The 15988-nt window shown below is 50.6% G+C and overlaps 1 protein-coding gene across 2 annotated transcripts in view; it reads left to right on the top strand.

Moving 5' to 3' along the window:
* Positions 1-710: 710 nt before the first annotated feature.
* RUNDC1 (RUN domain containing 1) overlaps positions 711-15988 on the top strand; it is a 95062-nt gene continuing 79784 nt past the window's right edge. Inside the window, exon 1 of one of the 2 annotated variants that reach the window (XM_086924061.1) lies at positions 711-1196. In XM_086924061.1, the coding sequence (XP_086780187.1) occupies positions 735-1196 (462 nt within the window). In that variant the 5' untranslated portion in view covers positions 711-734. The remainder of the gene's footprint in view (positions 1197-15988) is intronic. The other variant, XM_086924062.1, reaches the window with a different exon arrangement.

Below are 15988 nucleotides of genomic sequence, written 5' to 3'. Positions count from 1 at the left end.
AACAAAATAATATTGATATGCCCTTGAAAGAAAATTGCAATCAAACTTTCACAAATATTATTTCCAAAAGATAGAAAAATATGAATCAAATCATCTCAAAGAATCGAAAACTTTACATTAAATACTCTATAGAGAAAATACAGTGTTAATGTAATGTACCGATTTACAACTTTAAGTACATAAACCAGAGACATCAGATGTACATAACAGTTTGTCTTTTAAGAGCTCATCTTCTGGCAACTGTCAGTAAAAAAAAAATTACGGGGCATTGAGTATTAGAAGATAATTTGCGAGAGGGACCCCGAAATGTTGGATGCCTAGTGGCCTCCATGGGGTTTAATCGAGCACTGACTGTTTAACTATCAGCGGGTGCTGCAGATGAAAGCCAGATGTGTTAGGTCTCCACGGCAACTCAATACATTAGCGACACAACAGTCACTTTATTGAGCCCGGCCAATGCTTCGCTATTGGATAGATAGTATTGACGTCAGAGCACTGACTAATCCAATTTCCCAGTTGTGCCACAACCAAAATGGCGAGAATTGTGAAAACGGCACTTACTGCAAACTGTATGATTGACTTAAATATCCAAATCACAACTGTTACGTATAGTCCTTGCCACAATACACATGGCGGCCAACTCAGGTCCACTCTGTAACTAACCGCCCACGCCTCCCTCAGACTTCCATCTTGAGGTGGGCGGAACAGCTGAGGTGGACCTCCCACCCTCAAACATGGCGGATGACAGCTTGCAGTGCCTGCCTGCCTCCCCGCCGGGTAGCAGCAAGGACACCATGTCCACCGATGAGCAGTCAGCGTCTGACGGGGAGGGCCTAGCTGGGGAGCGTTGGGCACCTGTGGGGGCAGTGGCCAGCCCCACACCGGAGGAAGACGACGACATGGTGATGAAGCGCGCCCGGGCGGGTTCTCTGGGGGCAGCCGGGGAGATGGCGGCCAAGCTGAGGCGGCTAGAAGACGAGCAGGAACAGCTTAATTCTTCCCTGCTCGCACTAACGTCGCACTTTGCACAGGTGCAATTCCGCCTCAAGCAGATCGTAAGTGCAAGTTGTGATGAGAAGGAGACGCTGCTTGCAGAGCTGGAAGACTTCGCCTTCCGCGGGTGCCCGCATGTGCTTCTGGGGAGTAGCAGAGCCCGAACAGGGGACCATCGGCCGCCTCTGCACCCAGACTTATCGGTGAGTTTGGAAGGGGCAGGTGGAAAAAAAATACCGTTTATGTTAGGTAGACGAACAGCCAGTTAGTGAGCGGGTCTATAAGGCCATGTTCTGACGAGTCGCCTCCATCTGCCCGCACAGCTTCTCGAGTGCTTGACAGGTGCTTTAATGTTGCACTGTCAATTAATAGTAACTTCCTATTTTAATCAAGCGCATTACACCGCATGTGTGCGTTTCAAATTGATGAGAGTCCGCCTCAGGTCTCAGTTACCAAGTATAATGATACCCCATTGCCCACATCGGAATGTGTTTTGGTGGCTCTGTTTTGTTTTCTATTTCTGTATCAAGACATATCACACACTAACAAGCATGCGCTTAAGAAGTCAGGCCAATTGGGTTTGCCAGTGGTTGTTAGCCGTGTTAGAAAAATGAGTAGCAACAATCATTTTGTTGAAAATAATTACCAAGGAGAATGTTTCAATTCATAAATTTTGAGGCTGTAAATGTGACCTTGTTAAGAACTTTTGAAGTGGTAGTGGTTTTGAAGTGGTAGTGGTTATCAGCCCTTTTCTCCTGATATCTTTGAGACCTCTCTGCATATTTCATGCCCCAGCTTTACTCTTGAGCACCCACTTTCCCATTTTATCCTGCACCTACTACTTTGTTTCTACTTGACCCCCAACTTGCAACACACATTCTCCTGTAAGCACTGATTTTTCTTTTACTTTTTTCTAATCAATATAGCAGTTTTATTTCTCATTCAAACACTTTCTTATAGAATCCCTCTTACAATTGGCCCAACCGACCATTGCTCCGTGTTCTCTGCAAAGAGGTTAAGAATTGGATGAACAAGTATTCTAATGAATAAGGCTGTCAGTTTTCAATTTTTACAGATGAATACAGACCAAAAACAATATTTTTGTTCTCGCTGTAATTTTTTTAGAAGCATGAAAATTGTACTTTTTGTAAGTGCCTCTCCATGTTGTCCGTCATGAATTCCAGGCCAACAGCTGAGCAGATAGACATCTTGAGGAGTTAAATAACAGGATAAGATTCCCTTAACTAGAGGCATATGTTTAACACCTATTTGTAGATAATGCTAATATTTACATGTGGGTGTAGTGTTTTGTTATATTTGATTGCCTAAGTCGCTAAAACTTGAGGGATCAAAGTATGCATGTTTATCCTGTAAATAAATGTGGAACTATGCAATTTTATGGCTCAGTTTATTCTCAAAATACAAAATATATCTGGTTTAACACAATAAGATGTCCCAAAAATAAATATAAATACAGAAGGAAGAAAAACAAGCATTTGCAATGCAATAGGTCTCGCATTCCTAAAAGTATGAGCTATTGGTGTTGCTAAAAATAATGCAACGCCAATAGCTCAAACTTTTAGTAATGCGAGACCTGGGTTGCGGTGCCTGTCACCGATGGATGTGGCATCTATAAGGAGGAGTTGTACCCTGGGGTCAGGAATATGGCGGAGGGGGGGGGGTAGGATCCGGCCCGCATAGGGCGAGGATTTACAGAACTGCTGGAGTCCTTGGTTGGTGGTCCGGGTACAGTGGTTAAGAGGATAGTGGCATCCACCCAGCCTCGGGGATCTGGCACTGGCTGGGTAAGAGGGTTATTGCAAAATACGGGCTAACGTGTTAAGTCACACTGCACAGGAAAGGGGCCAATAAGGTTGGGTGCAGAGGCAAGAATTGTGAAGGGAGACTGTTTTTTTTTATGGCTGGAGGCTCACTTTGGGAGGGTGCTGGTTGTAAAGGGGATCAGGAGCACATGCTTTATTAAAGAAGGTAATAGTGGGGTAAGATTGGGATCCCAGGGGGAGGCGACAGGCCTGTGTTTTTGGGCAAATTGTTTGATGTTTTCGGAGGAGGACTGGCAGGTGGGGACGTAGGCATAAGTTACGCAGTCTGGGTGCCTTCATCCTTTTAGGCCGGTTGGTTGATGGCGATTGCTATGGGGGCTACGGACAAATTGGGCGGGGGGGCTGCGGTGTGAGGAGTGGGAAATTGGGGTAAGAAAGATTGGGAGGCCTGGGGGTTGTTGTCGCAGGTGGTGGTAGCCTGCAAAGGGGTAGGGCAGGGAGTGTAAGTTTGGGAGTTGGCACACGTGGGATGCAGCTTAGGGCTTGAGCAAATGCTAGTCAGCGGGTGTGGTGAAGGTGCCAGACTCCGCACTACAAGTGTGCAGGAGGCCTCCTTCAGCAAACTACAAGAATGCTTCACTTGTAAAGTGTGGCTGTAGCCTCCGTGCACCGCCATGGGTGCGAACTTTGTGCAGGGTGCTGGGTGGACACATTGTGTAGAGGTGATCAGTGTGCTCTCGCACGGACTTTCAATGCAACAATTAGCACAAAAGTGCTGACTGAGTCCTTTATTAAAAGTGCTGGATGTGCTCTTTGTGCAATTTGTGAGCCCTTTGTGTAAAAGTGCATGGATGTGGTTGTGCATCTTTGTGCAACAGGTTGGAGGCGACTGTTGTCGAGAGTCCTAGGGCTGCTGCAGGTTGGAAGGGATGAGGGGGCGCTGGCCTAGTGATTTGTGGATTTGGGAGTAAGGTTGGAGGGAGGCAAAGCGTGCCAAAGGGAGTGGTGGGGGCACCAACGTAGGTAGCCAGGGAAGACAAAGCGTGGGGGGTTTAGTTACAGGGGAAAGGGGGCCGTCAGATAAAACGAATAGGTAAGGAGAACTGGGAGGGCCGGCTGGCAAATTGAGTCGGTACAGGGTGGGCGGGGGCTGCTCCACCAAGCATGGCAGGGAACGCTGAAAACATGTGGTGGGAGGGATGCAGAAGGGGGGGGGGGGGGGCAACAGGAGGAGTGTTACAGTTGGGCAGCGGTGGCGGCAGGTCCGCAGTGGGGTGCGGCTGGGACGAGTGCCACCTATCGTACCATGCACTGGAGAGCATGGTTGATTGTCAGCAGGGAGCTGGTCTCCCCCCCCCCCCCCTTGGGTTTGCGGAGGTTTGAATAAGGAGACAACTGTCAGTAAATCATGGATACTAATGTTTTCATGACAATTTCACGAAGTTCAATGGGGGTGCCTCTGCTATGACCATTGTAGATGGGAGTGAGGATATTGCAGACAGAGGAGGGCTGAGGACAGGCGCACTGCGAACATGGTAGCTGAGAAGCGCCGTGATTGTGATTTGCAGAAGACCCTGAGAAGAGAGTCGCACGAGTAGGGGCAGTTGCCTTCCTGCCACCGGGTTCTGGGGAGAAACTGCAGAGCTGCGCATCGGCGGGTCGCAGAGAGACGCTCGGCGGGTGAACGAGGATGCAGCCGGCTGAGCGCGTGTGCACAGCTGCCGCCTATGCAGCCTGGGTGCTGATGTGCGTCTCAGAGATCTGCTGCCCCAGCGAGATCGCTCACTGCCATGCCAGCAGGACAGGCTGCCTTCATCAGAAAGTCAAACAAGCGGCCATGTCCTATTGGTGTATCAAACGTTTACAAATAAAGGACCCGCGCCGCCTCACAAATCTCAGCTCTTCCGGTACCAGAATATGGGGGAACCTGCCAAAGACACAAGGCCTCAAAGAAAACATTAGATGAGGAAAAACTCAGAAAGTAAAGAGAGAAGTCCTGGTTAAGGGCAACCTTGCACCATAGGGATTCCGAGAATGAATTTCACATGCACCACAGCTGTTGTGGACTTATGATAATTTGAATTGCAAACCTTCAGTTTTATTATTACAGGGCTCCGCGCTGACTTGTTCTCTTTCTAAACGATTCTAATTTTGGTGGATATGAAGCTTTGTGAGGAGCACAGGCTTTTGTGTGTTTAACATATTCATACAATATCCAGGTGTGCTCGTTTAAAAAAGTATTTGTCGCTGCTCTCTCTGGCATGACTGTTCATCCTGAGAAAAAGGGGGCAGGCTGGCTGAGTTGTAATATCGTCATGGGGTGCTAGAGTTCGGGTTACTTTAATATGTCAGTTATGTTTTTTTTTTTCTTCACAATGAAAATAATGTTCTCTGCGAACACTCCCTTTCCTCAATACCACCCGAAAAAAGTTTGTGAAGGGGGGGTTGAAAGGAATACAGCAGAAGCTTCTGGACTTTGATGCAGGTTTTTGAGTGGAGGAAAATAGGTAAAAGGATTTACACATGCTTGGAAATGCAGACTAATGGGCAACTTTGTGGGTGTTTACACCATTTGCATTGCTTCTTCCTCTGACATTTGCCCCCTCACCGGGACATCCTCTTCATCACCCTGAGGTGTTACGACGACTCTGGGAATCCACACACACCTCACGAAGGGTCCTCTGACGTGGTTGCATGATCTATGCACAAGCATTTGCATAGCCTTTCTCGTTCACAAGTAATACATATAGGAAGAGTGAAGTTTGAGAGCCATGCCCAGAGGGATAAGGTAATGTTATGCACAGGGTCACGCAACATGGTCAACTGGGGAAGCCACTGGGGATTAGAACTTTATTGTCCTGAGTCAAAAGTCTGTAGACAATGCGTCCTTGGCACGTGATGTGCTACAGCCCATTCCCCATGAGTACCACTGTAATCCTGGCCCGAGATGTCAGCCGTAAATGAAAAACCACCACCTATTAAACAAACCCCACTCCCCAGCTGTCGGTCCCAAGTCCTGCTGAGCTAAACCCCCGCCTTCCACCCCACTGAGCTAAGCTCACGTCCCCAGTAGCAGACTAGACAGTCGGTGCCCTCGTAATATTTTCTTTCGATCTGATTTTGTGTCTGTAACGCATCACTTTCTCGACTCAGACAGACACATAAGTGACGGGTGATTGCTTTCATGGACAGAGCTCTTTTAAAGTTTTGGGAACGCTGTCCGCATCTATCAAGATAAAAACATAAATCTCTCTTGAGTCCTGCAGTCCGTGACTAACTGCGTAACAAAACAGGGCAAGTAGTCAATTTAGCAGTCTTGGAATAACTAGACAATGTTGTGACTGGGATGGGCCCCCGCTTTCTTTCTTGCCACATGCTCGGCATTCCTTACTTTGACTAATTAACTGAATGGCACGGAACCAAACCTGAATGGAATTGTGATTCTCAGAAGACCCTGAGAAGAGATTCGCACGAGGAGAGGCAGCTGCCTTTCTGCCGCCGGGGAGATACTGCAGAGCTGCGCATCGGCGGGTCACGGAGTGACGGTCGGCGGCTGAACGAGGATGCAGCCGGCTGAACGCTTGTGCACAGCTGCCGCCTATGCAGGCTGGTTGCTGATGTGCGTCTCAGAGCCCTGCTGCCCCAGCGAGCTTGCGCACTGCCGCGCCAGCAGCGCAGGCTGCCTTCATCAGAAAGACAAACAAGCAGCAGGGAAAGGGTTCGCTTTCACTTCCGATTGAAAAAATAATAAAAAGCCTGCAAGTAGTGCGCGCGCACCACTGCGAGCCATGGCCGATTGGTGTTTATTACGAGGACCAAGCGCGTAATAGACACCAATAGCCCATGGGCAGAGCAATGCGCCCGCTTGTGGCCTATTGCGTGCAGTCTTTCATTAAAAGACGCACTCAAAGGCCAATCGGATCTCACCTAAGGAAAAGCACACGCACAAGCGTGTGCGATTCCTAGGTAAGCCTGATAGCCCAGTTTTTCACTCAGTAAATGTCTCGCGCCAGCTCTGCTGCGCAGTGCAACGCTAGGCGCAAGACCTAAAAATATACCATAAAAACAGGAGCCCTAACCCACTAAACTCAGAAAGAGGAGGCAGTGGGCGAACAACTCCGCTCGCACATCAGAAATTCAGGGTAAGTATGGAGACAAGGTCATGAGGTAATGTGTGCTTACAGGACAAGTAACACTATACCATCCACTAAGTGTTGATAGATAAATGAAAGAGAACTTTCAAATATTTTCAAAAAAAATATGTCCAAAGCACCTCACAATTGAAAGATCTTGGTCCGTCAATCCAACCAGTCCAAAGCTTGTGTCTGTAGAACACTGGAACTTACTAACACATAAAACCAAGTCCAAATATGAGGACACCGTGTAGGTCTATAGTTCTAAATGCTTTTATTTGATAGATATTCTAATTTATTACAATATGAGGAAAAGACAACAGACACGTGTTAAGTCGTTTGACAACTTTTTCAAGGCTGTAAAGTTTTTTTTTTTTAAATACATGCTTTATACACATTAGTCAGTTGTTACATGTAATTTCATTGTATTAAATATATGAACAATACTGTTCTAAGTTATTCAATTACTCACAGAACCAAAGAAAACCAGTGTGCTCGATTTTAAATTTACAATCAAAAAGATTTTGAAAAGGGGGGCGTGGCTTGGCGGGCGAAGATGGCGGTCGCAGCCTTGTAGAGCTCCCGCCGGCCCGGACATAATCTGCTCATTTATCCTGGCACCCGAGCCCGCAGTTGGTACCTTGTGAGTGGCATCGGTTCAGGAGTGTCCTGCCTTCTCCGGTGTCTTGATCCTGTGATTCCATCTCTTCTGGGACCCTGAGGCGACGGCGGCGACGTGCGGCCTAGTGACTGGCTGTGAACCGGGGACCTCGATTTTCAGGACGCCGGGTGGCGGTTGCAGGCACGCTGCTGAAGGTGGCATCGGCGGCACGGATTTCGGCCCGGCCTTGCAGCGTCAGTTGCCCACGGATTCCAGAGGTGCCCTGTATTCCTGTGCTGTGCCTTGGGAGGACATTTGCAGGCGACACGGCGTGGTGGTGGCCTACCCCGCCCTTGTGAAGCCGGGGCCTCGAGTTTCGCGACACCGGGACGACACTGGCCTGGAAGCTGCCCCTGTCACTCTCCCCTTTGAGGTCACCAGTGCCGATTTCCCGACCCGAGGCTTGAGGCCTCCTGCGCCCATAGCTGCGGATTTGCTCCCGAGGGTCTGTGGAGAATTGTCGCGGGTGGTGTCCGCCCCGCCCAAAGGAGAGGACCCGCTGAGCCTGAGAGCCGCCATGACCAGAGCTGGTGGGGGAGGCCCGCCTAAGCATGGCCCTATTGATAAATTTACGGGGCCCAGTGGTGGCTCCGGAGCACCTGGCGGCGGCGGCGGGTCAGGGCCGGACAATGCAACAATCCTTGCTGCCATCACCCAATCCCGGGACATGCTTGATGCCAAAAACGGGGCAGTGGGAGCGGACGTTACACTGCTACGCCATGACCTCCGCAATGCGGTGGAGCGGATCACTGAGACCGAATCTCGAATCTCGGTGACCGAAACTGACATTGGCGCGCTGAAGAAAAGAATGGCGGAGGTGGAGTGTATTCAAAAGACTCTCGCGGCCCGAGTGGAGGATGCCGAAGGGCGCGCACGGAGGAACAACCTCCGCTTTATCGGTTTTCCGGAGCGGTGTGAGAAGGATGGCATGGAGCAGTTTCTGACCCGATGGCTGGAGAGCTGGATCCCCGAAGGGGCACTGTCTCGGTGCTTTGTGATCGAGCGAGCGCACAGGGCCCTGACTCAGCGGCCGCCGGAGGGTGAGCGTCCTCGGCCTGTTATTGCTCGGCTTTTGAACTACCACGACCGCGATGTCATACTGCGGGAGGCGAGGAACAAGGGTTCGCTCACTTATGAAAACCACAACATTATGATCTTCCCGGATTATACAAAAATGGTGCAGCAACAGAGACAGTCCTTTGTGGCCGCAAAAGCCAAGTTGCGGGGCCTGAAGCTCCAGTACTCTCTCCTGTATCTGGCCCGCCTGCGGGTGGTGTACCAGTCCCGGACTCACTTCTTTGATACGCCCGAGGAGGTATTTCGTTGGACCGACGAGGCAGTGAGACTCAGACCGCACGCCCAACCGGGGCTGGACCCGGGCGGGTCCCGGGGATCGTCGCCGGAGCGGACAAACCGCCCAAACCGAAAAGGAAGACATCGGAGGTCCAGGTCGCGGAAACGGTCAGCCTCGGTGGCATGAGAGACTCTGAACATTCCGATGCTGGCAGTTGAAACCCGGTGGGGCCTGGACCCTTGTTCTGGCTGGTGATGTGTTGCCCTACTCTGTGATGGATCGGCTGGTGAGACTGTAGTATTGGGACCTCGTTCATGCCAGTCTGTATACGCCTGAGACACTCTAAGGCTACGGGTGGGACTGCTGTGGGTCTCGGGAGGCGGCTTCTATGGGCCTTAGACCCTCACGAGTTGTGGGTGTTGTTGGGGGGGGGGTGGTGAGTGTGTGATGACTGGGGTGTTGGGATCCATTGGTATGGCGGGCCCTAGGTCCTCTGTTTTGGACCCGGGTCTCTCCATGCCGCGACAGATACTTCAATGTTTTATGAGGTATAGGGGTGGGGGGAGCGGGGCGAGGGGGGGTGTTGCTTTGTTATTGGTGTTTGGGGGGGGTTCGGGCTGGGGGTGGACTGGTGGGTGTTGGGATTGGGGGGGTGGGACCACACGTGTATATTGCTGCTGGATTGAATGGATGGTGGGGTGCACCGGGGTGGCGTGGAGGCCTGATGGAGGGGACTGCTTTGATGATGGCTGATCGTACGACGGTGTCTTCTAATAAGGCCATTCGTATTGTAACGTGGAATGTGAGGGGGATACTTGATAAAATTAAACGTGGTGCTGTGTTGCGCTGGGGGAAAAGGGAGGCTGTAGATGTGCTGTTGCTTCAGGAGACCCATATGTTGGGCTCCAAGGTCCTTAGCCTCCAGAGATTCGGCTTCCAGCAAGTGTACCATGCAGGCTTCACGAGGGGCTCACGAGGGGTGGCTATATTGGTTCATCGCAGGGTGGCGTATGTGCATGAAAAGCAATGGATTGACCCTCAGGGCCGCTATGTTTTCATTAAGGGGCTGATGGGTGCTGAGCCGGTGGTCTTTGGTAGCGTCTATGCCCCCCCTCCCATGCAGTGGGCCCTGGCTGAGAAACTGTTTACGGTATGGGGTGAAATCCCGGATGTGCTGACTGTGGTTGGGGGCGATTGGAACGAGGTTATGGATGTGGGCTCGGACCGCCAGAGACGGGTGCCTGTTGTTGTGGATCCCTCCCCTGCAGCTGCACACACTAGATTGCGTGCAACGGCGGATAGCTTGGGCTGGGTCGATGTTTGGCGCCACTTTCATCCTGCTGCGCGTGAATTCACGTATGTGTCGGCGGTGCATGGTTCCTTCTCGAGACTTGACTATCTTTTTATGCCTGGTGCCTGTTTGAGCCGAGTGAGGGACGCTGCGATACTCCCCAGAGGTCTGTCTGATCACTCCCCAGTTGTGGCTACTATAGACCTCCCCTCGAAGCGACAGCCGTTTCGTTGGCGGATGTCTTCGTGGCATCTACAGCAGCCTGAGTATGTGCATCACCTGCGTGAAGCAATTGATAATTATTGGCGCGATAACCTGGTGGGAGATGTGGATGCAGTGGTGGTGTGGGAGGAGCTGAAGCCCACGATACGGGGCGTTGATATCGCTTGGTGTGCAGCTGCACGGCGGAAGCACCGAGAGGCCATTACGGCCGCCGCTCGAGTGGAGGAGTTGGAACAGCGTGGCTGGGATGGGGGCGGCGAGGACGCGGTACGGCAGCTCTTGCAGGCGCAGCAATCCTACGCCTCGGTCCTATACGACGAGGCCAGGCAGGCGTGGCTCGCCACGCGTAGCAGGATTTATCAATGGGGCGACAAGTCCTGTACGATGCTTCACAGGTTGTGTCAGGCAACCTTCCAGCCTCTCACGTTGCCGGGTCTCACGGCGGAGGACGGTTCGGTAGTGACAGACCCAGCCGTACTTGCAGCTAGCTTTGCCCATTATTATGAGACGCAGTACGCCTCCCGGGATCACCTGGGGACGGAGGAGATTTCCGTCTATCTCGATGACCTGCTGCCGCAGGCTGTCTCTGATGAAACTAGAACCGCGTTGGATGTCCCACTCACGGCTGAGGAGCTCGGGGAGGCTCTGGGACAGCTGAATACGGGGAAGGCACCGGGCCCGAGCGGCTACCCGTGCGAATTCTACAAAAAGTTCCACCTCCAGCTGGGGCCTCAGTACAGGCGCGCGCTAGAGGCGGCACGGGCCCAAGGGGAACTGCCGCCCGATTGGCGCCACGCTGAGATTGTGGTCTTCCTGAAACCGGGCAGGGCGCCGGACAGACACGACTCATACCGGCCCATTTCTCTTCTAAATATCGAGGCCAAAATTCTGGCTAAGGCCTTGGCGTACCGACTGCTGCCCCTTATTACAGACCTGGTCCATCCTGACCAGGCCGGATTCGTGCCCCGTAGGGCCACTCGCCATAATATTCGGCGGGCGCAGGCGGCGGTTGACGCCATGGGCGCTCGGGATGAGCAGGCGGCGCTCCTACTTGCGGATATGGACAGGGCCTTCGACTCTGTGAGTTGGGCATACCTGTTTACATTATTGGCCCGCCTTAACCTTGGCCCGGTGTTCCTGTCATACTTGCGATTGCTTTACACCAACGTCACGGCCTCAGTCCGAGTGGCCGGTTTTCGAATTGGTCGGGGCACCCGGCAGGGTTGCCCATTGTCCCCGTTTGCCCTTGCAATGGAGCCCCTGGCGTCCCGAGTGCTGGCTGATGCCCAGCTACGCGGGTTTGTCTGGAATGGCGACCTGGTGGATAGGATCGCACTATATGCGGACGATGTCCTCTTCTTTCTCACCGACCTACAACGCTCGGGTCCCCGGGTTCTGGAGGTCATGCGCGTCTTTGGCGAGATCTCCGGCCTTCGACTCAACCTTCATAAATCGACTCTGTGGGTGCTGGGCGGCGGAGTTGTGACTGACCCCTGGGCTGCGGGACTGCGGGTGGCGACGGATGGCCTGAAGTACCTTGGCATTTTCCTATCGGAGTCGCGCGTCGTGGCTTGGGATCGTGGCGTCCTGCCAGTGTGGGAACGGGTCCAGGCCGATGTCAAGACTTGGTCCAGAATGCCGCTCACCATCTTTGGAAGATCGGCCATCGTCAAAATGATGGCGCTTCCGCGTCTCCTGTATCAACTTCAGAACTTCCCATACCCTATCGGCCCACAGTGGTTCCGTCACGTTAACTCTGTGCTGGGTCGATTCCTGTGGGCTGGCGGTGCGGCCAGGGTGGCGTTGAAAACGTGCTTTTTGTCTACCTATTGTGGTGGCCTGGCCACCTCTGACCTCCTCACCTATTACCAGGCTTCCCAACTGCTTATTCTTAATGAATGGTGGTACAGTGATAGGGGGGACCCGGCGTATGCCTTGGAACTGTCGCCTATGGGGGACAATACACTCCACACCATTCTGTATTCAGCTTGCCTACGTCGCGTACTGCCGTCAGTTACTAGAGGGGTCTTTGCTGTGTGGAGGCAGGCCCTACGCCGCATGGGCTGGTGGGGCAAGTTAACGGCCGAAACGCCGCTCTGGCACAATGGTCTGCTCCCGGAGCTAGCGGCCCTGACCGGTTTTGAGGGCTGGGAAACGATAGGTATCACGCTACTGGGCCAGGTCATGTCCGGCACAACGCTTAAATCTTTCGAGGAACTCCGCACAGAGTTCCAAATGCCTCAGTCCCAGTTTTTCCGCTACTTGCAGCTGCGCCATGCCCTCACCCCGAGCATCGCCAATCTGGATTCCTTACCGGAGTTCAGCCCGGTTGAGGCGAAAGTGTTTATGGGGGATCTGGGGGACAGAAAGGTTTTCCGGATATACCAGACGCTGGTCATTCATTGCTCCTCTACCCTACACTCTCTTCGGGCGGCATGGGAGGTGGACGTCGGCCCTCTCGATGAGGACGATTGGAGGGAGGCGCTAGAATCCCCACGTGGAACCGCCATTGCTGTCCGGCTCCGACTCATCCAATTTAAATACTTGCATCGGGCCTACTATACTCGTGAACGGTTGTGGAGAGCTGGGTTGATTGCATCCCCGGAATGTTTGCGCTGTGGAGCGGTGCCTGGGTCCCTGATGCATACTGTGTGGTCGTGTGGTCGGTTGTCTGGTTTCTGGAGGGGTGTGTGGAGTTGTCTGTCTGAGGTCCTGGGCTGGGACCTTCCCCGCACCCATCGGCTGGGATTATTGCACGTCATGGATGGCATTGGTGGGAACATATATAAGCGCCATTTGCTGCTCTTGGGGCTTGTTGTCGCCAAGCGGGACCTGGCCCGGGCATGGAAAGCGGTGAGCCCCCTGTCTGCGTGGAAAGCTGGGCTGGACTACTTCATGGGCCTGGAAAGGCCGATCTTTGAGGCGAGGGGCTGCCCGCGCAAACACTACAAAATTTGGAAGCGATGGGCCGACTACCGGGGTCTGTCACTGGATCCCCCAGCGGAGCGAGAGGAGGACATTTGATGGCAAAGACATTGTTGGCCCGAGTCTGCGACGCTCCAGTCGCGCTGCACCTACACCCTTTATTCTATTGCTATGAGTACACGTGTGGTTGGGGGGTTGGAGGGGGGGAGTTTGGGTGTTGGGGGGGTTGGGGGGTAGGGTGGGGTGGGGTTTTTTTTTTCATACTGAGCCTATTCTTAAGACCTGCTTGGACATTTGCTGCCTATGTGATTTATTGTACTGATATCGTCGTGGTGATCTCCGGTCTTGGGGGTGCCACGTTTTTTGTTGCTCATTTGCTCAATAAAATTGGTTGTGAAAAAAAAGATTTTGAAAAAATTGAACAAACATGCAAGTAACCAATATTAATGATCCACAAGAACTCGTATCCATTTAGGTGTTTTGTAGATAATGAAAATAGTAAGATGAGAAAGAATGAAAAAACTTAATGTCAGTCAACCCAATGATTCCAAGGCACACCGTAGTGTTGAATTAAAAAGACCTACATGACGAAGAAAGTCAAAACACCATGTCTCCATTACGAAGAATTAAAAAAAAATATATGGCGTAAAATAAGATTTCACGGAGCAGAGGCGCTCAATTGGTATCTATCCTTAAAGCTCCCACTGACGAGCACTGTGGGAAACTTGCAGTGCCCGCTGCTTAATCTCCAGAGCTCTAAATTGTGACCCATCTACACTCAACTCACCCAGACACCTGGCTTCAGCTCTATTTACAGTATATCCTACACAAGTAAAAAATTGCATGAAAAAATTAAAGAAACGCAACATCCTGGGAAAAGCAAATGCTCTTAAGCGGTTGCAAGAATAAGTACACAACGTGAAATGAAACCGGAGTCACATTTATGACATGGTTTGCCTCAATGTTTTTACAGTCATTGTTCAGAAAACAATCACTATTTTTGCCAGTAAAGTAAAATATGTCAATATCTGGTTCTGTAGGGATCCACTTCAGTGTCTGTTTTTTATTACTGGTAGGTCTGAGACACGGAGAGATCTGGAATCGCATTCATCCAGACCTGAGAAATGACCTATCGTACATTGTGTTCAAGAGAGGAATGAAAGAGCTCCTGTCTCAACACTGAAGTACCACCTACTTACAAGCTATTCTTAGGGCATGACAGGTTTTCAATATGTATCTCCCTAACATTGTAACATATCCTTACATTCTGAATGAGACATCAATATCTACTTTGAATCTGTGCAGATTTGTGTAACTCGATTTGTTTGGTAATTTACTGTTTCAGCCTGCTTTAAGTGACAAGTAGTTTTTGAACAATTGGATTTCAAAGTTTACACTTCAATTTGCTTATTACTTTATATATGTTTTAGCAAGGGGTTTTCCTTATTTCTGCTCTCGAATGTAAAGTGCTCGGATGTTGACTTGATGTGGTCTGCGCTTTAAAATTCTTAAAATAAATAAATATGGATTACTCGGCCAGCCTGGTTCACATTCAAACTCATGACTCTAGACTTACTTAGTCAGTCTCCTGACTTGATCCGATGACACTGCCTCTGGTTGGTCCTTGTTTAAGTTTTTATTTTTTGCAAATACAATTTAGGCTTTTCTCTCTACTCATTTACAAGTCATTTTGGATTGATGCCTATTTTTTCCTGGATTCACAGTTTTTGCCAAGGGAGCGCTAGAGTAATGTGGCTCGAGCTGCCACGCTTTTAATGTTGCTTTAGTAAGACTTAATAGCAAGGTTCTGGTCTCGTAATGGAAAATGCTAGCCGTAAGTAGCAAAGCTGCCACACGGATAACACATCTCAGATGGGCTGCCTCGTATTTTGTGAGAGGGTAGCGTGGCTACTCAGAAGAGCTGTTAATCACTTTGAGCAGCTGCACCTCTTGTCATGTCTGTCCTCATTAGAGCAGTACAGGTATACTGTTATTTGAAGAAACCCGCATTTCTTAGCAGCACTGGCCCACCTGAGGGCTGCCATACTAGTAATGGGAATTATTGGCATTTCTTATCACGGTTGCAGTACTTCTTTGGGTGTACCGACAAATTCCTACTATATTTTTGCTGAGTCAAACCGAGCAAGTAGTTCCATAAGAACTGCCACAGCTTTAATTGGACCTACAATATTACAGTACTTTTAATTTGTCAATTAAGCTGTTTGCAGGGCTGACATATTTTAAAAGTGGGTGATCATTGCTTCTCGGCAGGAAGCAGATATTTAGTGACTAACTCAATTAATCTTTTCCACCATATATAAGATTTTGCCGTAATTTGGAGTAAACTTAGTATTCCTGTTGTGAAACTCGAGAATACAGATAATAAGGCCGTTTTCCTATAGCTACTTTCATGACTTAAACGTTAATTACGTTATTCTACAAAAGAACAGCCCTGTGGGTATATTCTTCAGTTATACACTCACTTGCCAAGTAACAGAGACCAAGACAGGCTGTGTGAAAGTAGGTGCTGTTGCAGACATTCTTATGGCAATACAGATAGAGCTATCTCTGCGTTGTCACCACTTGGTACACCTGGGCTCTACCAGCAAGGCTGGTTTTAATGATCCCCGATTGAAATGCTTTCCCTGACGGAGCATTACTGTAGACACAATATTCCGCAATGTT

The sequence above is a fragment of the Lissotriton vulgaris genome, chromosome 5 (genome assembly GCF_964263255.1).
Source record: "Lissotriton vulgaris chromosome 5, aLisVul1.2, whole genome shotgun sequence".
Taxonomy (NCBI): Eukaryota; Metazoa; Chordata; class Amphibia; order Caudata; family Salamandridae; genus Lissotriton; species Lissotriton vulgaris.
This window is presented reverse-complemented; position numbering and strand designations above follow the sequence as displayed.